The following is a 26,095-nucleotide window of genomic DNA, read 5'->3' as shown; positions in this document are numbered from 1 at the left end:
TGTGGGTTGAGGAAAGGACAGATTCTGGAAATATTTTTGAGCTTGAGGCGACAGGAGGTGGCGAGAGCTTGGATGTGCGGTTTGAAGGACAGGGCAGTCGAGGGTTACTCCGAGGCAGCGGATTTTGGGGACACGGGAAAGTGTGATTTCATTTATTTTGATAGATAGATCAGGTAGGGAAGATATGCGTGATGGAGGAAAGATAATGAGTTCAGATTTGTCCACATTGAGCTTGAAGAAGCGAGAGGAGAAGAAGGAGGATATGGCTGATAGACACTCTGGGATTCTGGAGAGCAGAGAGGTGACATCTGGGCCAGAGAGGTAGATCTGAGTGTCATCAGCATATAGATGGTACTGGAAGCCATAGGACCTTATGAGTTGTCCCAGGCCGAGTGTATAGATTGAGAAGAGTAAGGTTCCTAGGACAGAGCCTTGGGGGACTCCAACAGAGAGGGGGCGAGATAAAGAGGTAGTATGGGAGTAGGAAACGCTAAATGTGCGGTTGGCAAGGTAGGAGGAGATCCAGATAGTGCAAGGTCTTTGACCCCAAAGGAAGATAGGATCTGTAGTAGGAGGCAGTGGTCAACTGTGTCGAAGGCAGAGGACAGGTCTAGGAGGAGGAGTATAGAGAATTGTCTGTTAGCTTTAGCTTTAAGTAAGTCGTTAGTAATTTTGGTCAGGGCAGTCTCAGTGGAATGGTGGGGACGGAAGCTAGATTGTAGGTTGTCGAAGAGAGAGTTAGATGCAAAGTAAGAGGAAAGTTCAGCATGGACGTGCTGCTCAAGGAGTTTGGAAGCCAATGGGTCAAAGATATGGGGTGATAGCTGGACATACCGCTTGGGTCAAGGGATGGCTTTTTGAGGATAGGTGTGATTGTGGCATGTTTGAAGGCAGAGGGGAAGGTACCAGAAGTTAGTGAAAGGTTGAAGAGATGGGTTACGGATGAGATTAGTGTGGTGTTGAGATTGGGGAGGAGGTGGGATGGGATGGGGTCAAGTGCCCAAGTGGTGAGGTGTGATTTGGAGAGAAGATGAGCAAGCTCCCCTTCAGAAATTTTGGAGAGTGAAGTTATGGGGTTTGGGCATTGGTCTCTCATACAAAGGGGTTGCGGTGGTTGGACAACAAAGACTTGCCTTGTTTGGTCTATCTTATTTTTGAAGTGCGTGGCAAAGTCCTCGGCAACGATTAGGGAACTCAGAGGGGGCAGTGGTGGGCGGAGGAGGGAGTTAAAAGTGTTGAACAACTGTTTGGGGTTGTGGGATAAGGAAGATACGAGGGTTGTGAAGTAGGCCTGTTTAGCAGAGGTGAGAGCTGATTTAAATGCCAGTGTTGCTTGTTTGAGTGCAGTGAAATCATCTTGTGAAGGCGTTTTCTTCCAACGCCGTTCTGCAAATCTCGATACTTGCCGAAGCTTTTTAGTGATGTTATTGTGCCAGGGTTGTCTATTGGTTCGTCACACTCTGCTATGCATGACAGGGGCGACCGTGTCAATAGCTGATGCAAGAGAGGCATTGTAGAAAGCAGTGGCAGTGTCAGTGTCGTAGAGTGAGGATATAGAGGACAGTGGTAGGATAGAGTCAGAGAGTGTGTGGGTGTCTAGGTGTGCGAGGTTCCTGCGTGGGTGCGCATGGTGCTGGACATGGGTGACAGGTGAGGAGGACAGGGATGAGAAAGTGAGTAGATGGTGGTCAGATAGAGGGAGAGGGGAGGTTGTGAAGTTAAATAGGGAGCATAAACGGGTGAAGACCAGGTCTAATGTGTGAATGTGTGTCCATCTGTGTGGGTGGCTGAGGAGGACCACTGAGTAAGTCCAAAGGATGAAGTAAGGGACAGGAGTTTGGAGGCTGCTGACTGGTGGGTGTCAATGGGGATGTTGAAGTCACCCATGATGATGGTGGGAATGTCAAAAGACAGAAAGTGAAGGAGCCAGGTGGAGAATTGGTCAATAAAGGCAGTGGTCGGGCCCGGAGGTTGGTATATGACGGCCATTTGTAGGTTGTAGGGGGAGTAGATGCGGACAGAGTGGACTTCAAAAGAGGGGAGGATAAGGGAGGGTAGAGGTGGGATTGGGTTAAAGGTACAGTTGGAAGAAAGGAGAAGGCCCACTCCTCCACCATGTTTGTTGCCAGGGAGAGGAGTGTGGGTGAAGTGGAGGCCACCGTAACATAGTGCAGCAGGGGAGGCTGTGTCAGAGGGTGTCAGTCATGTTTCGCTGATGCCCAGAAAGAAAAGATTACGAGAGGTAAAGAGGTCGTGAATCACGTGGAGTTTATTGCAGATGGAGCGGGCATTCCATAGTGATCCAGAGAGAGGGTGCAGGGGGGTGGGCGTCATTGGCACGGATTTGAGGTGGGCAAGATTTTGGGTGTTTATATTGGGTTGGGAGCGATAGGAGGTTGTAGTAATGGGAGGTATGAGCTGTGGGGGTCCAGGATTGGGAGATATGTCGCCAGCAGTGAGGAGAAGCAGAGAGAGACAGAGCAGGTGGGAGAAGGAGAGTGGGTGGCTTGTTTTGTGTGTTATTAGGAGAGATCTGAGGTTGAGGAGGAGGTCAGCAGAGGAGGTCAGGTGGGGAGGCAGGAGGGAAGGAGAGATTATTACTTGGTTAGGGGGTGCTGGGGTTTCAGGATAGCGAAGGTGAGGAGTAAGGGAGCCAAAACTGTTAGAGCGTATGTCAGCATGATGAGAATAAGTGTGGCAGAAAGGGAACGAAATTTAGTACAGTTATTAACAGTGGTTAGTCTTACCTTCTGTTCACTTCAGGCTCATTTCTGCTATAATATTTGCTGTTATCCTTTTAGAGAAAGACCAAGGTCCAGACAGACCTGTGTCTCTGAATTTATAACAGGCTAAGGGCTCAGGAAATAGGCCAGGTGTGATCAGGAGGGAGGGGCAGCAGGAAGACTGGTCACAGACACAGGAGGGGATTAATTAGAAGTCAGAAGGGAAATTGCAAGGGGAAATAGATCCAAATGGAAAGATAAAGCCAAACTGTGTATTGGCATCAAGGAATTAAAATGAGAAAACATGCAGGGGAAGGGGGAAAAACAAAACAAAAAAAAAACAGTCATAGCAGCCAGCGGACATACCAGGAAGAAATAGCAGGGTGAGGAAGATCAGGAAAGTTGGGTGATGGTGATGGGATTGGGGTAGCAGCCAGGGGACATACCAGGAAGAAATAGCAGGGTGAGGAAGATCAGGAAAGTTGGGTGATGGTGATGGGATTGGGGTAGCAGCCCCAATCCCATCACCATCACCCAACTTTCCTGATCTTCCTGATATATGTATCTTAGAGATAGATATAGATATAGATATATATATATATATATATATATATATCCATCTATATATATCTCTCTCTCTCTACATATAGATATATAAAGTTTGGAAAGAGGTAGGACATGTCGAACCCCATCAACACCGAGCCGTTTGGCTAACAGACTAGTTTGCATGATTGTAGGTGGGTGGGGGGGTAAGGATTGGTCATGTCTGATTTTGGACGGCCGATGCCTTTATTCTAGAGAGGTAACCCAGGGGTCTCATAGAAAACATAAAAGTGATCGGGAGTGTATGAGAAAGATGGACAAGATAGCAGCCGGCGGAAAGACAGGCCGAACGATCGAAACCAAGTGTACTTCAGTGGTAAGAATGGGGATGAGCCACCAACCTGTCCCACTAATTCAAAATATGCTTAAAGAGACTGTGTAGGATTCAATAAATATGGCTATAGTAGGTGTAAGAATAATAGTATTAGCAAATACCTCTAATTAGAAATGTAGCATAGTTCTTCTGATTCGCTATGCTGCTTACGTCATGTGCAGGGCATTGCAGTAGCTTAGGTATCCACGGTTACGACCACTCATATAGTAACAGTTAGTTACCATGGATACCTATGCTAACACAATGACCTGCACATGGGGTAAGCAACATGGCGAATCAGAAGAACTGTACTAGATTTCTAATACTATTAATATTACACCTACTTCATATTGGGATAGGATCTTTGGGATGGGAATAACCCTTTAATGGTCTGACTGCGGGTCTCCTGAGCCCACACGGATCAGTTATGACTTGGTAACATTTCCCGGCCTGGCCATTGCGGTCTGTACATGGGCTGTGAACTACGTCCATCCAAATATATTTCCTTGTTATTCCTGATAAAACTGGGGCGTAGGGAACCATTTTTTGGCAGTTGTATCTACACTTCTTTGCATGCTCAATTCCAGCATGTTATCTGGGGGAATCCCTGACGTCTGTGTCTTCCTTCATGGACTAAGAAGACCCCCAATAGGTGCGGAGAAAGGCCCCTCGTCTCCCTGAAATTCAGAGGTGGTAATCTGCTGACGTGTCACCTACATATCTGCCCGTGCCGGCGGGTCTGTGTGCAAATGTCAAAGTGCATTAGGGTAGGGGAAGAAGGAAGGATGTGCGCTGCGTCTGGGAAAATGTCGCCATGCTCCATGCATCCTGAGAAGCGGCTCGTGAAAAAGGCCGACACAGCAAAAGCTGTTCTGCATATATATCTGTTATATATACCGGCCTGGAAAAAGTTCTACAGGACGAGCAGTGTCGACGGTCTTCAGGGTAACCAGCTCTTAATATATCGTTACCAACACAAACGCCCAAAGATTGCAAACATGGAGCCCCTGCGTCCCCCCCATTGCCTGTGTGATTGGCGACGGAGGCAGGGAGAAGAAAAGAAGAGAAGTAATAAAAATGTAATTACATAAAAATGCTAACGATATTCCATCTGTTCTTTCCCTTGGCCTAGTGGGCTCCTCGGCTCCACGTCTTGCCATTACTGCAGCTCACAGCGACAGAATAATGGAAGTATTAACAGAGGGGGGCCGAGGAATCCTTATTAATCTGATGCATGAGGAATAGCAGCCATCATTACAGGGACGGGAAGGGACTCACGGAGATTCCTGCCTGCAGCCGCGTGCTGTTCAGCGGGGAGCTCGACGCTGCTCCACTCTCCGTTGCCCTGGAAACTGACTCCTGCAAAATAAAGATTATTAAAGCGCATATGATTATGGGCCGCCGCCACCGCCGAATCACATTCTTATCACACAAATTTCATTTTTCAGCCCAAATTGCATTTCGGAGCCCCCTCGTCTGCCCCCCACTACCCAATCATGCGCAAAAATGTGACATAACCTTCTAGCCTCCTACACACGGCTTGAATAATGACATGCAAGGATTTTAGATACACAATGGGCTGACAATTCAAATGTGATAAAAAAAAAAAAAATTTTTTTATTAATAATAGGAACCATAAAATGCAAAAAACAAACAAAAAAAAAAATATGCAAGAACTAAACGACCAAGATGGTTTGCAATAATGTCATATGCATATATATGTTAAAGTCCATCCACCTAGGACGATGTTGCATACTTTTACGCATCGATATATAGTCGATAGGACAGAGACACACAGACCCGTCTCGTCTCTTTGTGAGGGATTGCACAGTAGATAGCAGCAGCTGAGGCGCAATTCCCTGCACTTGCCAGCAGAGGGAGCTCCAGACCTTCAGGGGAGACGATCTCAGGAGCGTTAATGATCACACCCCGCGACACAGAGCGCACAGGCCCCGTAAATAAATCATGAAGCCCAAAAGCCCGCTGAAACCCTTCTACAACCCTTTGTCTTTAAAATGAAGGGGAAACAACGTGGCTTTTCTAGGGATGTGCCATCAATATGTATCGTACATTATTAGTATATATACACACGGCATGCTGATTATAAATGTATATGGGGGGTTTAAAACAGCTTGCATAAATATCGCCAATAGCCATAGCCAGGACATTACAAGAGCTTACATAGATGAAGATTTGGCCATATTGCTGGCGCAGTGTAGCGGTATATGTGATGGTTTCCAATTGGCGATTGACATGTCATTAGCAGGAGGCCGGCGGCTGGCGGAGGAAGAAGGAGGATACAGGCCAGAAAGCGAAGCAATGAGCAGGAAAATTCACTGACTGATTTCTATAAAATGGAGATGCGGACTTTGTTTTATAAGAAACGGATGTCATAAATGATAAGGGGATTTACATACACGACGCTAGCGTTGGGTCTGAAAACGTGCCAACAGGTATCAACCTATCAGCCTATTCTGCCGAGAAAAAAGAAGCAGTAACTGCCATGTTTTCTGGCATTGACAGTCACTTCCATCTTCTGCCCCCTACAAGCAGTTGATATCCATTCAATATCGAGATGTTGAATTAAAGGGAAGAAGAAGTGGTGTAAGGGCAGATGCCTCGTCAACATACATCTTAGTATGATCCCTTTAAGTGCCACTGTTGGTTTTGGGCATGTTGGCTGATATCAATAACACCACTCACTTCCACTCCCCTGATCAAAATAGCTTGTAGGAATAGAAGAAAAGTGTGTAAATCAGGCTTCCAGTGATGTGACGGATCGGCGGTGAATATTACAATCACCCCTAGGACAACATCTGCTCGGGCCGCAGCGCCCCCCACCCTCCGCCTTCCGCTTCTGCCTGTGGATATATCTGTTTAGAATAATATGCATAAATGTGGCTGCAAAACAGATCTGTAACGTTTCATTTGTGTGTGTGGCAGAGTCATAGTCTACCTTCTATCTGATAACGAGAAGCCAAAGAGACGAGGCATCTGCGCAGGAAATGTGGGGTTACACTGGAGGTACAGGTGGTGAACCCAGACCCAGGGAAAGGGTCATCTAGGTACAAACGTGTTGTTCTTTATACTAGTAATATCCATAGGGATGACTGTACACCACGCCATAAAAGTCTGCAAGATAAGTGCTTCCAGCGGTATCCCGTAGACACTTATACAACTTATCCCGCCTGGACGAAAAGCATGGAGATTGATGTAGGTTCAGTGAGCTCTATGCCCAACTTACAGGAGTCTCTTCATCACCCCTTCTTTATAATGAGGCTCCAGTAAAAAGTTAATCGCTATGAGTCTGATCTGGGAAAGTATTTTTGAGCCATGCTTCACCTATGATGGCAGCGATAAAGTAATATTACACTGTGCCCAAAGAAATGAATAGGTGACCATATGGAACATGATCGTGACCAGTCCATATGGAACATGATCGTGACCAGTCCATATGGAACAGGATCGTGACCAGTCCATATGAAACATGATCGTGACCAGTCCATATGAAACATGATCGTGACCAGTCCATATGGAACATGATCGTGACCAGTCCATATGGAACATGATCGTGACCAGTCCATATGAAACATGATCGTGACCAGTCCATATGGAACATGATCGTGACCAGTCCATATGAAACATGATCGTGACCAGTCCATATGAAACATGATCGTGACCAGTCCATATGAAACATGATCGTGACCAGTCCATATGGAACATGATCGTGACCAGTCCATATGAAACATGATCGTGACCAGTCGTCAGATTGATTCACATATTCAGTGTCCCTTTTTCGAGCGCCCCACTGATGTAGATTGTGCTACTTCTGCGGCTGCATGCAAAGCTAATTTTTCCCAGCATTTTGGCAAAACCTGACAACCCCTAGTATAAGGCAACAGAGCTGTTAGGTGGAACAGAAAGAGAGAGAAGATCAACTGAAGCCCAAAGGCTTCTAATGGAGTAAAGTCATGTGTGATCATGCCAACTATTTCCAGGATGGTCTGAAGTTTCTGCAATGGACCCAAGGCCAAGTGCAACAATTCCCCCATAGGAATAACAGGCATGGGTCGTGGTCTGTACACATGGACTTGAACTTGACAGCCTATTCAGTTGAGTTTGGGAGATCTGTGGCCAGTCCATGAATCATGGACCATGACAAAGGGGTGTGTGAATGCTGCCTAAAGCGGATTATTCACATTGGATGGTTTCCAACCAAACGACATTACAGCCGACTCTACCGTACATGGGAATGCTCATTCTTTATGAGAAAGCCACCGACTGACACATTGGCCGGCAACTTATCTCCGGAGGAACAGCCTGATCGGCAGTCCAAAATTGGACATGTCTGATGGACATCTCCCCCAACAATCGGTCGGCTGGTACCCCCATACACGTAAGACTGTTGGCTGAACTTGCTGATATCACCGGGTGCGGCCAACATTAGTCTGTGCATGGAGGACTTAAGACACCCTAGATCTCCACAAGGAGAACCAGTGCCTCGATTAACTTGTGATGGATCAGGATCTGTTCCTTGAGTGCCTATAGTCACATCCACTGTATTAGACATTGCTGAAAAAGGGATGGATACATATCATCGTTATTGTACTGAACATATACTGAAGCAGGGCAATTAGAGACTCGCCTAGCCCAAGATGACCGCTTGCAACGGTCATGTAAACATTGGTAACTTGTTAGTAAATCTCCCTTTTATGTATTTCACCAGAGATGTGCAGCCCTCACAAAGACTCACATTAACACAAGGACACACTATGGGGTCCCAGCCATCCCCCACGTTAATGGTTGAATCAAAGCCGTTACTTGCAGGGGAGGAAAGAGAAAAAAAAAAAAAAAGAAACATGCTTTGCAGTTGGAAACCTGTTTCTAATCAGGACGGATACTCCTGTGGGGTCAGATAAAAGTGATTAGCTTATTAAAAGCATAGCTTTGCTATTTAATAAGCAAAAAAATGATTAGAAATTCTACCAGAGAAGCTGATAATTTCAGCCTTTCTAGTTAAGACAGCAAAATTGCATTCATTATTAGTGTCTGGATTCATTAACAATTCAATTTATAGATATTAATGCTTATAATGCATGCCTCGCTTGCCAAAACTTGGAAGAGAAATTGTTTCAATTAACTTTCATGGATCAGGAGTCCTACAGGAGAAGTATTTTTAGACAAAAAGATACAAACACTTCCCTCCAGCAATGCTAATGCACAGATGGATCTCTCCCAGTAAGGTCACTGGGACGCAAGGAGATGGTGGGGCCAAATTACTTTCTGGGGGAGATAAGACAAAACAGATGCCCCACTGTGCATTTGGATTATTTCTTTCAATTGCCATTTGAAAAATATTTACTGTGAATTGCAAAGAAGCAGGCTTGATGGTTTGGAAATCATTTTTTTTTTTTTTTTTAGTTTGGACTGGTGTGTACTGGTATGCCCATGTATTTTGCATTAGTATACAACCCATAAGGCAGGTGGCTGAGGCAAGCAGATTCCCTGGAGCTCCACGCTATACAGGAGTAGGACCACATGTGCTGTCGTTCTGTACACGTTAGGGCAGGGGTGTAATACATTTTTGGCCCAAGGGCCACATTGCCATACTGAACCAATCCCAAAAGCCATAAAAAATTAATTACATGAACACATCACCAGAACCACCATCCGTACATGAATGCAGCGCCACTACCACTGTCAGTACATGAATGCAGTGTTAGAACCATCAGTACGTGAATGAAGAGCCAGATTTACCGTTAGTATGTGAATGCAGCACCAGAACTACAGTTAGTACATGAATGCAGCACAAAAATCACTGTCAGTACATGAATGAAGTGCAAGGACCGTCAGTACAAAAACAAAGTGCCAGAACCACCGCCAGTACATGAATGCTAATGGTTAGGAAGTTGTTCTCGAATAGAAGCAATGCTACCAGGGAAGAAAAGCTCTGCCATATGCAAATTGTATACAGCTTACAGGGGTAGACTTTCAGAGTTTCCTTTTTTACAGTACTCAGAAAATGATGTGTTGTAGAACGGTGGGGCAAAAAACATTGCAATCCACACACAAAAAAAAAAATATATGAAAAAAATGGGAAATTGACTAGGAGATTATATATATATATATATATATATATATATATATATATATATATATATATATATATATATATATATATATATATATATATATATATATATATATATATATATATATATATATATAATCACTCTACTGTGTTTTTTTTTTTTAAATCATAATGACAACCCAAAACATCCGAATGACCCTGATCAAAAGTTCACATACCCCGGTGATTTTGGCCTGATAACTTCTGTGCATGTTGACACAAATGGGTTTGAATGGCTACTGAAGGTAACATCCTAACCTGTGACCTGTTTGCTTGTAATCAGCATAAAAGCTGAGTGAGTTTCTGGGATCCAGACAGAGTCTTGCATCTTTCATCCAGCCACTGACTTTTCTGGATTGTGAATTGATAATGCCAGTCAGCACCATTCAAACTGTGATTAACAAATTAAAAATCAGGGGCTCTAAACAAAACCACGGTCAGGTAGACCAGCAAAAAATGTGTTCCACAACTGCCAGAAAAATTGTTCGGGATGCAAAGAAAAACCCACAAATAACATCAGCTGAAATACAGGACTCTCTGAAAACTAGCAGTGTGGCTGTTTCAATATACACAATAAGGAGGCAGTTGAAGAAAAATGGGCTGCTTGGTCGAGTCGCCAGAAAAAAGCCATTACTGCGCAAATGCAACAAAGTATCGATCCAACAATACACAAAACAGCACAGAGACAAGCCTCAAAACTTCTGGAACAAGGTAATTTTGCGTGATGAGACCAAAATTTAATATTTTGTCCACAAAGATAAAGGTTACATTTGGAGAGAGGTCAACAAGGCCTATGATGAAAGGAACACCATTCCTACTGTGAAGCATGGAGGTGAGTCGCTGATGTTTTGGGGATGTGTAAACTACAAAGGCACAGGAAACTTGGTCAAAGTTGAAGGAAAGATGAATGCAGCACGTTATCAGGAAATACTGGAGGCAAATTTTAACTCATCAGCCCAGAAGCTGCGCATGGGACGTACGTGGAAGTTCCAATATGACAACGATACAAAACACAAGGCCAAGTCGACCTGTCATTGGCTACAGCAGAACAAAGTGAAGGTTCTGGAGTGGCCATCTCAGTCTCCTGACCTCAATATCATTGAGCCACTCTGGGGACATCTCAAGCGCGCAGTTCATGCTAGACAGGCCAGGAATTTACAGGAGCTGGAGGCTTTTCGCTAAGTAGAGTGGGCAGCTTTACCATCTAAGAAAATAAAGAACCTCATCCACAACTACCACAAAAGACTTCAAGCTGTCATTGATGTTAGAGGGGGCAATAAACCATATTAAGAAATTGGGCATGTGAACTTTTGATCAGGGTCATTTGGATGTTTTGGGTTGTCATTTTGATTTAAAAAGAGAAAACACAGTAGTGTGACAATCAATGTCTAATGACTGGAGAAAAACTTTTGGTGTTATCATTCATATTCTCTGAAAAAAAGTCAAGAAAGCAAAAATTCTACCGGAGTATGTAAACTTTTGAGCACAACTGTAGCGCAGTTTGTGACTGAACAGCATGGACAATGCAAGGATACAGAAATCAACTCTTGTATCAGACAGAGAACTTCGGGATTTTTTTTCCGTAAAGAGGCAGTAACAAAGAAGGATGATGTGCATCTTGTGCTCAGTTTAGCAAGGTTGTTTCTATAGCTCCGAGTATAGTACAATAAAGAGGACAAACGGGGCCAAGAATCTTTCTTTTGATGCTCCTCAAGACTCTGTATCATTCTCTAAAGGTTCGGTGAGTCAGGCATTGATTCTCAAGGTTGCAATGTCTATATGACATTACCCAAAGTAGCTTATTTCTATTCACTCCTTGTTAATGTCTCTTGGAAGCGCCTCTAAATGCCCCGACTGTTTCAGCAAAGCAAACAATATGGAGAATATAATTATGTTATAAGAGTGAAGATGGAGCAGAAAAAGCATTATAATATAGCGATATTAAGGTTGGAGAACACAACAGAGCCACGGGTAGATGTTGTATGGGGGGCACACGGCACTGCCGCATGGGGGGCACACGGCACTGCCGCATGGGGGGGCACACGGCACTGCCGCATGGGGGGGGCACACGGCACTGCCGCATGGGGGGGCACACGGCACTGCCGCATGGGGGGGCACACGGCACTGCCGCATGGGGGGGCACACGGCACTGCCGCATGGGGGGGCACACGGCACTGCCGCATGGGGGCACACGGCACTGCTCTATGGGGGGCACACGGCACTGCCGTATGGGGGGGGCACACGGCACTGCCGTATGGGGGGGGCACACGGCACTGCCGTATGGGGGGGGCACACGGCACTGCCGTATGGGGGGGGCACACGGCACTGCCGTATGGGGGGGGCACACGGCACTGCCGTATGGGGGGGGCACACGGCACTGCCGTATGGGGGGGGCACACGGCACTGCCGTATGGGGGGGGCACACGGCACTGCCGTATGGGGGGGGCACACGGCACTGCCGTATGGGGGGGGGCACACGGCACTGCCGTATGGGGGGGGGCACACGGCACTGCCGTATGGGGGGGGGCACACGGCACTGCCGTATGGGGGGGGCACACGGCACTGCCGTATGGGGGGGGGGCACACGGCACTGCCGTATGGGGGGGGGCACACGGCACTGCCGTATGGGGGGGGGCACACGGCACTGCCGTATGGGGGGGGGCACACGGCACTGCCGTATGGGGGGGGGGCACACGGCACTGCCGTATGGGGGGGGGCACACGGCACTGCCGTATGGGGGGGGGCACACGGCACTGCCGTATGGGGGGGGGGGCACACGGCACTGCCGTATGGGGGGGGGGGCACACGGCACTGCCGTATGGGGGGGGCACACGGCACTGCCGTATGGGGGGGGCACACGGCACTGCCGTATGGGGGGGGCACACGGCACTGCCGTATGGGGGGGGCACACGGCACTGCCGTATGGGGGGGGCACACGGCACTGCCGTATGGGGGGGGGCACACGGCACTGCCGTATGGGGGGGGCACACGGCACTGCCGTATGGGGGGGGCACACGGCACTGCCGTATGGGGGGGGCACACGGCACTGCCGTATGGGGGGGGCACACGGCACTGCCGTATGGGGGGGGCACACGGCACTGCCGCATGGGGGGGCACACGGCACTGCCGCATGGGGGGGCACACGGCACTGCCGCATGGGGGGGCACACGGCACTGCCGCATGGGGGGGCACACGGCACTGCCGCATGGGGGGCACACGGCACTGCCGCATGGGGGGCACACGGCACTGCCGCATGGGGGGCACACGGCACTGCCGCATGGGGGGCACACGGCACTGCCGCATGGGGGGCACACGGCACTGCCGCATGGGGGGCACACGGCACTGCCGCATGGGGGGCACACGGCACTGCCGCATGGGGGGCACACGGCACTGCCGCATGGGGGGCACACGGCACTGCCGCATGGGGGGCACACGGCACTGCCGCATGGGGGGCACACGGCACTGCCGCATGGGGGGCACACGGCACTGCCGTGTAGTGTCAGGGCACACGGCACTGCTCTATGGGGGGCACACGGCACTGCCGTATGGGGGGCACACGGCACTGCCGCATGGGGGGCACACGGCACTGCCGCATGGGGGGCACACGGCACTGCCGCATGGGGGGCACACGGCACTGCCGCATGGGGGGCACACGGCACTGCCGCATGGGGGGCACACGGCACTGCCGCATGGGGGGCACACGGCACTGCCGCATGGGGGGCACACGGCACTGCCGCATGGGGGGCACACGGCACTGCCGCATGGGGGGCACACGGCACTGCCGCATGGGGGGCACACGGCACTGCCGCATGGGGGGCACACGGCACTGCCGTGTAGTGTCAGGGCACACGGCACTGCTCTATGGGGGGCACACGGCACTGCCGCATGGGGGGGCACACGGCACTGCCGCATGGGGGCACACGGCACTGCTCTATGGGGGGCACACGGCACTGCCGTATGGGGGGGCACACGGCACTGCCGTATGGGGGGGGCACACGGCACTGCCGTATGGGGGGGGCACACGGCACTGCCGTATGGGGGGGGCACACGGCACTGCCGTATGGGGGGGGCACACGGCACTGCCGTATGGGGGGGGCACACGGCACTGCCGTATGGGGGGGGCACACGGCACTGCCGTATGGGGGGGGCACACGGCACTGCCGTATGGGGGGGGGCACACGGCACTGCCGTATGGGGGGGGGCACACGGCACTGCCGTATGGGGGGGGGCACACGGCACTGCCGTATGGGGGGGGCACACGGCACTGCCGTATGGGGGGGGGGGGCACACGGCACTGCCGTATGGGGGGCACACGGCACTGCCGTGTAGTGTCAGGGCACACGGCACTGCTCTATGGGGGGCACACGGCACTGCCGTATGGGGGGCACACGGCACTGCCGCATGGGGGGCACACGGCACTGCCGCATGGGGGGCACACGGCACTGCCGCATGGGGGGCACACGGCACTGCCGCATGGGGGGCACACGGCACTGCCGCATGGGGGGCACACGGCACTGCCGCATGGGGGGCACACGGCACTGCCGCATGGGGGGCACACGGCACTGCCGCATGGGGGGCACACGGCACTGCCGCATGGGGGGCACACGGCACTGCCGTGTAGTGTCAGGGCACACGGCACTGCTCTATGGGGGGCACACGGCACTGCCGCATGGGGGGGCACACGGCACTGCCGCATGGGGGGCACACGGCACTGCCGCATGGGGGGCACACGGCACTGCCGCATGGGGGGCACACGGCACTGCCGCATGGGGGGCACACGGCACTGCCGCATGGGGGGCACACGGCACTGCCGCATGGGGGGCACACGGCACTGCCGCATGGGGGGCACACGGCACTGCCGCATGGGGGGCACACGGCACTGCCGCATGGGGGGCACACGGCACTGCCGCATGGGGGGCACACGGCACTGCCGCATGGGGGGCACACGGCACTGCCGCATGGGGGGCACACGGCACTGCCGCATGGGGGGCACACGGCACTGCCGTGTAGTGTCAGGGCACACGGCACTGCTGTATGGGGGGCACACGGCACTGCTGTATGGGGGGCACACGGCACTGCTGTATGGGGGGCACACGGCACTGCTGTATGGGGGGCACACGGCACTGCTGTATGGGGGGCACACGGCACTGCTGTATGGGGGGCACACGGCACTGCTGTATGGGGGGCACACGGCACTGCTGTATGGGGGGCACACGGCACTGCTGTATGGGGGGCACACGGCACTGCTGTATGGGGGGCACACGGCACTGCTGTATGGGGGGCACACGGCACTGCTGTATGGGGGGCACACGGCACTGCTGTATGGGGGGCACACGGCACTGCTGTATGGGGGGCACACGGCACTGCTGTATGGGGGGCACACGGCACTGCTGTATGGGGGGCACACGGCACTGCTGTATGGGGGGCACACGGCACTGCTGTATGGGGGGCACACGGCACTGCTGTATGGGGGGCACACGGCACTGCTGTATGGGGGGCACACGGCACTGCTGTATGGGGGGCACACGGCACTGCTGTATGGGGGGCACACGGCACTGCTGTATGGGGGGCACACGGCACTGCTGTATGGGGGGCACACGGCACTGCTGTATGGGGGGCACACGGCACTGCTGTATGGGGGGGCACACGGCACTGCTGTATGGGGGGGGCACACGGCACTGCTGTATGGGGGGGGCACACGGCACTGCTGTATGGGGGGGGCACACGGCACTGCTGTATGGGGGGGCACACGGCACTGCTGTATGGGGGGCACACGGCACTGCTGTATGGGGGGCACACGGCACTGCTGTATGGAGTGCGGCAAGTTGAACACATTCTCCCCAATAATACTGCAAAATGGGTGTAGTAACATGGCCTTGTGGATGATCCCTCGAAGTCATTTACAAACTAGTAAACCTGCCTGGAATGAGCGGTGTAAGTTTTGGCTTTAAAAAAGTACCCACAGTGGTCCTAAACTACACACCTGCAATCCTACCGGCCCCCCACCACTCCTAAACACTGCTGCTTATGTTCCCCTGGGCACTCAGTCTTCCTGTTCCGAAAGGCGGCATCTGGTGGTTGCTGCAGCTAATCATTAACCACCGATTGGTTGCAGTGGTCACATTTCACCGGTGTCGAGACAAAGTGCTAGGAAACTTTTTCTTCCGGTTCCGAAGATATTGTGGTCCTGTTATCAGCGGGAACAACTGGCTACAACAGTTACCAGACAGCCCCAACTGGAAGATCAGTCAGGAGACAGGTGACACCGCCAGTATTACTGCAGAGAAATGGGAAGCCAGTAAGACAGCGGGTTTTTTTTTATTATTATTTTAGGACTGATTTTGACCTCTCTGGTGCTTTCAACTGGAAACTGTTAGAGAGTGGCCTAACCAGGTTTTTTTTCTCCACAAACTAAACTTTGAGAACTTTTAAAAGACATTAAGAAAGAACTGAAAAAGTAACATTTAAAAAAAAAAAAAAATCCAGAAAAAGGAAAATCTGGTGTCAGTACAAAGTAAAAGAAAAAAAAAAAAAAGGAAAGAAAAAGGGAATTGTCTGCAGACTCCAAAATGTGCAGTATTTTAGACAGTTATGCTCCGGGCCGGCAAACGAGCATTTTGGGAGCATTTGGCACATGGCATATATTGGGCTGGAGTCTAGGGCCAAGCAAATGAACTGCACTTGACTCTCTGTCGTTCTGCTTAAATAATGAGCTTTTGGTTGATCTAGTTCATTAGAAAGAGTAAACACAAGGAGAAAGCCTCTGAATAGGGGGCCTTTTCCACTCTGCCTGTTTTATTGCTGCTTATTTGGTTAGGCATATTAGCATGAGAAAAGCATTCTCAGCATATAATTAAATAGCTGGGAGAGACACGCGTTTCCAGGCCGGAAACAACAATAGGGAGAGCTTTCTGGGTATATCAACCTTCCCCAATAAACAATAATTTTTTTTTTTTTATTTTATTTTATTTATTTATTTATTTATTTTTTTGGGGGGGGGGGGAGAGATTTATTGCAGATTTCTGAAAAGGACACAGTACACTTATTACTCAGTGAGCGGGTAGATTATCTCACATGACAATTATGGGCTTGGTGCCCACCAAGTGGTTTGTAAGAGGTGGGGTTTTCACGGTTGTATAGCACAGCCTCCGAGCCCGCTAACAAAGCCGCACGTCCATATGTGATCACAGGGAATAACAAGAAGAAGAAAGCTCTACAGTGCCACCTATTGGTGAAGAGCTAATTTGCATACCTTTTCCCAGGAAGCATTGCCAGGCATATAATTCTCTCTATTCCAAGTACCTCCTAAAGTTTAGAGTCAAAAACCCGTAAAGTCCGATTCTGTAGTCTTTCATCAATATCTCATTTCTTCTTGACTTCTAAAAGTTTGCCTAAATTTAAGAACAATGATATGGTACAGGCTCAGCTCCTGAGAGGGCGTCATACAGTTCCTATCGACCAATGACAATAATATACGTCATAAGTTGTTACGGGGGTTAGGGCTTTTGGCACACATGCCAGTCTAATATATGTCCAGAAACTGCCTGCAACTTGCCACTCATTTTTTTACCAGTTGGTGGTTCCTCCTAATCTGCTTTCTATCAGCATAATAAGTGCTTGAACAGCATTTCCCTCACTTCCCAGTATGCATTAATCTGGTCACTGTGCAATGGCTTGCTTGCCCCGAATTGAAAGACCACCTCTCTGTTATGCAGTTTGATAGATAAGAGAACAGAAGCAAAAAGAAAAAAAAAAAACAATGCCCAAATGTCCAAATGGCCCGACCAGCGCCTCCCACAGGGGGAGACCAAACGGCCCGGCCAGCGCCTCCCACGGGGTGGACCAAATGGCCCAGCCAGCGCTTCCTGCGGGGGAGACCAAACCACCCGGCCAGACCCTCCGACTGGGGAGACCAAAGGGCCGGGCCAGCGCCTCCCGCAGGGGGAGACCAAAGGGGCAGAGCAGCGCCTCCCACGGGGGGGACCAAATAGCCCAGGCAGCGCCTCCTGTGGGGGAGACCAAACCACCCGGCCAGACCCTCCTACTGGGGAGACCAAAGGGCCCGGCCAGCGCCTCCCGCAGAGGGAGACCAAATGGCCCAGCCAGCCTCTCCCACAGAGGGAGACCAAAAGGGCTAGGCCAGACCCTCCTACTGGGGAGACCAAAGGGCCCGGCCAGCACCTCCCACAGGGAGAGACCAAAGGGACAGGCCAGATCCTCCTACTGGGGAGACCAAAAGGCTCGGCCAGAAGCTCATACTGGGGAGCCCAAACGGCCCGGCCAGACCCTCCTACTGGGGAGATCATACGACCTAACCTGTGCCCACATCAGGGGGAGATCACATGACCTAACCTGCTCCTCCTGTGGGGAGACCAAACGGCCCAGCCAGCGCCTCCTGTGGGGAAGACCAAATGGCCCGGCCAGGGCCTCCCACGGGGGAGACCAAAAGGCCTGGCCAGACCCTTCTACTGGGGAGATAATACAAACCTAGCCCGCGCCTCCCATGGGGGGAGATCATACGAACCAGCCTGCTCCTCCCACAGGAGAGACCAAATGACCCAACTAACAATAGCACTGCCACCACCTTTTTGGGGGCAAGAGCGATAGATTGTTTATCACATTATTTACCCAATAAGATCACATCTTCTAACAGTACAGAAAACATTTAAAGAAGGAAGAAGAGGTCAAATGAGATTTCCAGCTCACGGGTAAATAAGTGTATTCCAGGCAGTCCTAACCTACTTTTTTGACGTTTCGGCGATCACAGAAGGCAACACTCGTCCAGATCAGACTATTTTATTTTTGTTGTCAGATGCCTTTAACAAACCGCAACTATGACCTGAATGATTGAGGCATAACAGATGTTTGAGATTAACATTAAAATGAAGTGCTTTGCTTTTCGAGCTTACACCAAATCCTCCCCACCCCTTATATATATATAAAAAAAAACACTTATCCGGTTCAAAACAGAGGGAGGAAAGACAGACGCCGATATCATGGTGCGGATCAATGAGCGAGCCGTAAAGGGAAGGCTGTATTGGCAAATCATTTTAAAGCCTCTCAATAACTGTCTGTTACCGTTCTCACTCGTACAACAACCCTCAGGACGAGACGCGGAAGAGATCATGTGCGGAAAACACAGGAGGATAATATTTCACTAATAAAACAGACATGTCTGCCTTACAGAACCCCCCGTTCATCCAGCCCGAAAATTCCTCGCGGTTAAATACGTGGATAACAAACAAAACATTTTGATGCATCTCCTGCAGGGATACACACACAAGTTAATAATGAACCAAATGTAGCTGCAGTCAATAACAGTTTGCAAGGCTGATACTTTACAGATTGTGGATTTGAGGAGATGTACCGAATCGGATATAAAAAAAAAAAAAAAAAAAAAGGCGCCTGCTGCCGTTCTTGAGGGTGGAAGGAAGAACGACGTACCGAGAGGGAGAATAGAAAAAAATCATTATCTCTGTACGACCAGCAAAATCCATTGCAAAGACTAGAGTCATCTGTCTGTTAAATCTCAGTGTCACCAGATCTCATTAATTCCTTGGCAGAGGCAGGTACCTGAAAATATTAGTCCATCAAAACTCGTGTTGTGATTACGAAAGACAAGACAGAAGGGTGGAATGCTGGTAATTATGGCGGCACATAGCGAGCGAAGGTCGCCTGACAAAGCGAGATGGCTGCATTCTTCTCGGGATCTGAAAGGAATATTCAGTCTCCGTCTCAGCCATACAATGCAGACACATCGGAAGGCTACAATTAACTGTACAGCTATAAACAATTAACACATGGAATTAACACACATGGAAAGAGCAATGGTGCCACATTATAGCCTTTTATTGCTTAAGAGAGATAGCGGAGGATCGCTTGTCATCTATACAGCTCTTTACATGCCATTCTCCAAAGTGAGGTCTCTACAGAGCTACGCTAGGAAGAGGCTCCACCACCTAGTCTGGTGTCTGCAAGGTCTCCGCCGAGGCTCCAGGTCCAGTGCAGAGTCTCCGCCGAGGCTCCAGGTCCAGTGCAGAGTCTCCGCCGAGGCTCCAGGTCCAGTGCAGAGTCTCCGCCGAGGCTCCAGGTCAAAGGCAGAGTCTCCGCCGAGGCTCCAGGTCCAGTGCAGAGTCTCCAGGTCCAGTGCAGAGTCTCCAGGTCCAGTGCAGAGTCTCCAGGTCCAGTGCAGAGTCTCCAGGTCCAGTGCAGAGTCTCCAGGTCCAGTGCAGAGTCTCCAGGTCCAGTGCAGAGTCTCCAGGTCCAGTGCAGAGTCTCCAGGTCCAGTGCAGAGTCTCCAGGTCCAGTGCAGAGTCTCCAGGTCCAGTACCGAGGCTCCAGGTCCAGTACCGAGGCTCCAGGTCCAGTGCCGAGGCTCCAGGTCCAGTGCAGAGTCTCCACCGAGGCTCCCAAAATCAGTGAGCTCAGAGGTTAATGCAGTCAACTCTAGCAGAGCCGCTTGTGCTCATCGACTGGCTGCAGCGTTGTCAACTTGATGTTAAGCGGGAAAAGACCAACTGCATCCGAGGGAGAGTGGTTTTCCAACAGCTGAAAACCCCTTTAAAGGTTAAAGAGAACTTTCGTGTGCACATTCTATAACTTTTACATGGTTAACTGTGGCGCCTCTGTGCGGCCATGAGCTGTTCATTGAATGATTAGGTGCGGATGCTCCATTAGGCACAAGGGACTACCAATAACCGCTCCTGTCCTGCACTCAAGGGGAACCCAAAATATTTTGCTACAAGGGAGCAACTGTCCCCAAAAACATGAGAGGGGGAAATTTAATAGTGAATCATCTAATCAGTAAAATCACAGACATATTATTTCTAAATTTCTTTATTTTTTGCTGGTAGTGATTGTATTTTCTGTACATTATTATTATTTTCCTAGGTTCTTTTAACAGCTCTTAGAGACATGCTTTACAGCAGGGGTGGGAACCTTAGGCCCGTGGGCCGTTTATGGCCCTCAACCTTATATCCAGCCCTCGGGCAGATTTCTAGAGACCGCAGTACTTAGGCCAGCAGCTGTATATTGATGGCCGTCGGCTCATTAGTTTTTTTTTGCTCTGTGAGCACGTGCACCATGTTCACTACTGAACGCTGAGGAACGTGCAAAGAAAGAAAATGTCCTGACACCAGTGCCAGCGTCAGGACGTACTTTATGAGAGTTAGATATCCAAGGATGGTGTAAAATATCCAAATGGCCCCTGGCAGAAAAAAAAAAAAAAAAAGATTCCCAACCCCTGCTATACAGCAACCACGATTAGGAAACAATATTGTCTGGACATATTCTATGGGAGAATGTTGTGTGCGTGCTGTGACCTGTGTACAGGAGGAGGAGGTGAGCTGTGACATCAACTATTGTGAATGGTGGATCCTGTGTTATCTACTGTATATAGAGGTGTTATCAGTCATTGTACAGGAGGAGGAGGTGAGCTGTGACATCACCTATTGTGAATGAAGAATCCTGTGTTATCTACTGTATATAGAGGTGTTATTAGTCACTGTACAGGAGGAGGTGAGCTGTGACATCACCTATTGTGAATGGTGGCTCCTGTGTCATCTACTGTATACAGAGGTGTTATCAGTCATTGTACAGGAGGAGGAGGTGACCTGTGACATCACCTATTGTGAATGGTGGATTCTGTGTTATCTACTGTATATAGAGGTGTTATCAGTCATTATACAAGAGGAGGTGAGCTGTGATATCACCTATTGTTAATGGAGAATCCAGTATAATCTACTGTATATAGAGGTGTTATCAGTCACTGAACAGGAGGAGGAGGTGAGCTGTGACATCACCTATTGTGAATGGTAGATCCTGTGTTATCTATTGTGTATAGAGGTGTTATCAGTCATTGTACAGGAGGAGAAGGAGGTGAGCTATGATATCACCAACTGTAAATGATGGATCCTATCTTATCTAATGTATATAGGGGTGATATTAGCCATGGTGCAGGAGGAGTTGAGCTGTGACATCACCCATTGTGGTTGGCAGATCCTGCGTTATCAGTCATTGTACAAGAGGAGGAGGTGAGCTGTGACCTCTATTGTGAATGGTGCATTCTGTGTTATCCATTTATGTGTTACTTGTCACTGTAACCCAGTCAGTAAGGATGCAACAAGTCACAAAATAAATTTCACACAAAAACTTGATGTAAACAATAATTCATTTTCTGACAACTCATTCCCTATACGAGAAATGGAGGCATGAGGAGACAAGTGTGAGTTCTGCAGTCAAACCTGTAAACACCTTCTAATGATGGGAACATTAAAAAAAAAACAACAATCTTTTAAATGGCCTTTTATTATTGTGTCGGACTACAAAAATAAACCATGTATATAGTCCAAGCATGTTCTAACTTATCTTATTGGATAAAAGCAATTGTCCTAGGTGTAACTACCCTAGGTAATGAAAGCAAGCGGCCGTGAAAGTAAGGTTTTCTGTGCAGAATGACTTATTTCTCATCTGATACCATAGGAAATGATTGGTTTCCTGGTGATCCATGCTGCCCCTTTAAGAACCCCGAAAGCCTGCAGTCTTCTTGCTCTTTTCATCATGATGCCGGAGTTATAAATGTCTCGGGGTGTATAAATAAAGGAGAGATATACATGCATGGGGTGTGCTCGGAGTTCTTCTGACACCTCTATGCGAATTGAGATACTGATTTGGCTTTTATCCTAAGTCATATTGTACGACTCGTTAAAGGGTTGATTGTGACTTGTAGGATCGCTACTTCCAATAGGTGGCGCTGTAGAGTTTAAGTCCTCTTTTTCTCAGAAGAGGCAATTTGCATACTTCTGACACCTCGACACTCTATTTGTTATGTGAAATTGTGGAGCCAGACAGAATGGCGGTCTCGGGGGGGGGGGATCCGGGGCAGATATCTCGGCGTATGTACCGTAGTAGACGTACAGCTCCTCCTTTTGTATGTAGGCTTAAATGCAGAATAATTCAGGGCAAGCACATGCCACAACCGCCTGCCTTCTCCGGGACGAAGACATTCAATAAAAAGCTTTTAAAGGCATATTTTTAAACTTGTAACAGGAAAGCTTTTCTGTGTTAAGACAATAATTCTCTTAACAGCATTGATCAAAATGTCATTGTTTTATGAGTGTACAATACCTTCTAATGGCATACAACAAGCCATTAAGGTTATACACCTCCGTAGCGCGCATGGCTTCCTGGAAAGATGGCTACGGAGGCCAAATGAGTAGGAATATTTAGATGCTCTTAATAGGTTAAGCTGCGAGTCCAGCTGTAACTCATTCCCATCCGCACCGGAGAAAACTAGATTTGGGGTGGGCTAAAAATAAATTAATAAAAACACCGTAGCTTATGGTGACTGGGGTCAGTTTCCCCGAGGCAGAGCCTTCATATAAATTTATCTTCAGAGGATTTAAAAATCAGGCAATTTACTCCCAAAATAGTATTTAAAGAAAAAAAAAAACATAATACCTGCTCCAGTAAGAAGCTAACAGGCTGGATTTCCTAACAATGGCAGCACAAGATCTTTGCCCCCGACGTGACCCGGACGTCGGCTGTAGTCCATCACCAAATTCACCACGGTTGTTCAAGGGTGGAAAGCTATGGAGATGTAGGAGAGGCACAAAGGAGGCGGAAATCTGTATGTGTTGTGTCAGACTGGGGTTCTGACCAGGGGACGCGATCCCATGTTTAGTGACACATTGTGCAAATCCACCTACTTCTCGCTCTACCCATGGGACACATCATTATCACAGTCTAATAAGTCAATCGTGTCCCCTTCTATGTGTTCCCTGTAGGAAAACCACTCACTTCCAGAGTTGTGGCTTCATCAAGGTCACAGCTCACCTCCTCCTACTTTTGTACAATGACTGATAACACCTCTATATACAGTAGATAACACAGGATCCACCATTCACAATAGGTGATGTCACAGCTCACCTCCTTCTCCTGTACAATGACTGATAACACCTCTATATACAGTAGATAACACAGGATCCACCATTCACGATAGGTGATGTCACAGCTCACCTCCTTCTGTACAATGACTGATAACACCTCTATATACAGTAGATAACAGGATCCACCATTCACAATAGGTGCTGTCAGAGCTCACCTCCTCCTTCTGTACAATGACTGATAACACCTCTATATACAGTAGATAACACAGGGTCCACCATTCACAGTAGGTGATGTCACAGCTCATCTCCTCCTGTACAATGACTGATAACACCTCTATATACTGTAGATAACACAGGATCTACCATTCACAATAGGTGATGTCACAGCTCACCTCCTCCTCCTGTACAATGACTGATAACACGTCTATATAGAGTAGATAACACAGGATCCACCATTCACAGTACATGATATCTCAGCTCACCTCCTCCTCCTGTACAATGACTGACAACACCTCTATATACAGGAGATAACACAGATCCACCATTCACAATAGGTGATGTCACAGCTCACCTCCTCCTCCTGTACAATGACTGATAACACCTCTATATACAGTAGATAACACAGGATCCACCATTCACAGTACATGATATCACAGCTCACCTCCTCCTCCTGTACAATGACTCATAACACCTCTATATACAGTAGATAACACAGGATCCACCATTCACAATAGGTGATGTCACAGCTCACCTCCTCCTGTACAATGACTGATAACACAGGATCCACCATTCACAATAGGTGATGTCACAGCTCACCTCCTCCTCCTGTACAATGACTGATAACACCTCTATATACAGTAGATAACAGGATCCACCATTCACAATAGGTGCTGTCAGAGCTCACCTCCTCCTCCTGTACAATGACTGATAACACCTCTATATACAGTAGATAACACAGGATCCACCATTCACAATAGGTGATGTCGCAGCTCACCTCCTCCTCCTGTACAATGACTGATAACACCTCTATATACAGTAGATAACACAGGATCCACCATTCACAATAGGTAATGTCACAGCTCACCTCCTCCTCCTGTACAATGACTGATAACACCTCTATATACAGTAGATAACAGGATCCACCATTCACAATAGGTGATGTCACAGCTCACCTCCTCCTCCTGTACAATACATATAAATGTATGAACTGTGTTAAAATACCCTTAGACATCAGAAACAGGGGCAAAAGCCTCAATAAAATCCCACCTTCGAATTTCCTTAAAGCCTTTGCATTGCTGTGCTTATATTTGAGCATAAGGTGAGTGCTTCTGCCTCTCCCCCCGAGCAATAGGGTGGGTTCACTGGTTCCCACCTATCAAAACTATTAAAAACAGTGGCCAAAACAAAGCAAAACTACTTTTGCTTAATTTTAGATACCATTTAAAGAGGACCTTTCACTGGATATTTTTCTTAATTTAAACAGTGTCCCCTCCAATTCTCGCTGTTCCACTGATTGTGGAATAGTTTTTCTTTTACTTTTGTGCCCTTCCGTTCCATAGTTATGCCCCCTGGTACTAAAAGGTGCAAATTTTCCCTTCAATCAACTAGGCATATACCGTAAAGATTGCTTGTGGGTGTGTTTTCCCCTGGCCAATGAAAATGTGGCCACGCCCCCAAAAGTTATTTGGTATACGCCCAGTTGCTTCACGGTAAAAGTTGCATAATTATTACCAGGGGGAATAACTTTGGAATGGAGGGGCACAAAAGAAAAAGAAAAAAACTGTTCCAAAATCAGTGGAGCGGCGGCAATTGGAGGAGGCACTCAGTTTAAATGTTAAAAAATCCAGTGATCCATCCACTAAGGGATATTTACATCTTTACCATAACCAGTTAGGTCTCCCGCTTGGTAGGTTAGCACATGTCATATGGCAGAAAGTATAACGGCAGGATCAGAGTAAAAGGGGTGCAACCAAAGAGAAAAGTCTGCATTGGAGCTGTATACCCAAAAGATTATTAAAGGGGTTGTCCAGGATGATTATAAAACGGTCTATTGGGATAGAAAATTAAAAATTGGCCTGTAAAGATAATACAACATCTAAAAAAAAAATGATATAGAGGTAGATACATTTCATCTGACAACCAGGGTCTAAAACAAATTGACGTGTTCAGTCAAAAACATGGCGAAGGAGAGAAAAAAAAAAAGAGTGATGTTTTATACACCATGCAGGTAATGGCTATGGTTGTACTATCCTGGTGCTTTTACTAAATAAACATTATTTGAGGAAATAATGCAGAATATTGGTACAAGCTCATCTTGTATTTTTTTTTTTTAGCTTTCAAAGTTCTGAGCCTTTCGAAGCGAATGAATCCCCCGGAGAGACTCTATAATGTATCAGCGGCTGCTTGGCAAGACATAATGCAAATATGTAAGAAGACATTC

At 48.5% G+C, this 26,095-nt stretch overlaps 1 protein-coding gene across 6 annotated transcripts in view; it reads right to left on the bottom strand.

Moving 5' to 3' along the window:
* PMFBP1 (polyamine modulated factor 1 binding protein 1) overlaps positions 1 to 26,095 on the bottom strand; it is a 136,800-nt gene that overhangs the window by 88,055 nt on the left and 22,650 nt on the right. For 3 of the 6 annotated variants that reach the window (XM_077288538.1, XM_077288544.1, XM_077288539.1), the window contains exon 3: positions 4,918 to 4,998. The exons of the other annotated variants lie outside the window; for them this stretch is intronic. In XM_077288538.1, coding sequence (XP_077144653.1) covers positions 4,918 to 4,998 — 81 coding nt within the window. The remainder of the gene's footprint in view (positions 1 to 4,917; positions 4,999 to 26,095) is intronic. 6 annotated transcript variants of the gene reach the window in all.

Source organism: Ranitomeya variabilis, chromosome 2 (genome assembly GCF_051348905.1).
Source record: "Ranitomeya variabilis isolate aRanVar5 chromosome 2, aRanVar5.hap1, whole genome shotgun sequence".
In the NCBI taxonomy this organism is placed as follows: domain Eukaryota; kingdom Metazoa; phylum Chordata; class Amphibia; order Anura; family Dendrobatidae; genus Ranitomeya; species Ranitomeya variabilis.
Note: the sequence above shows the minus strand (reverse complement) of the source record. Positions and strands in the feature narration are given on the sequence as shown.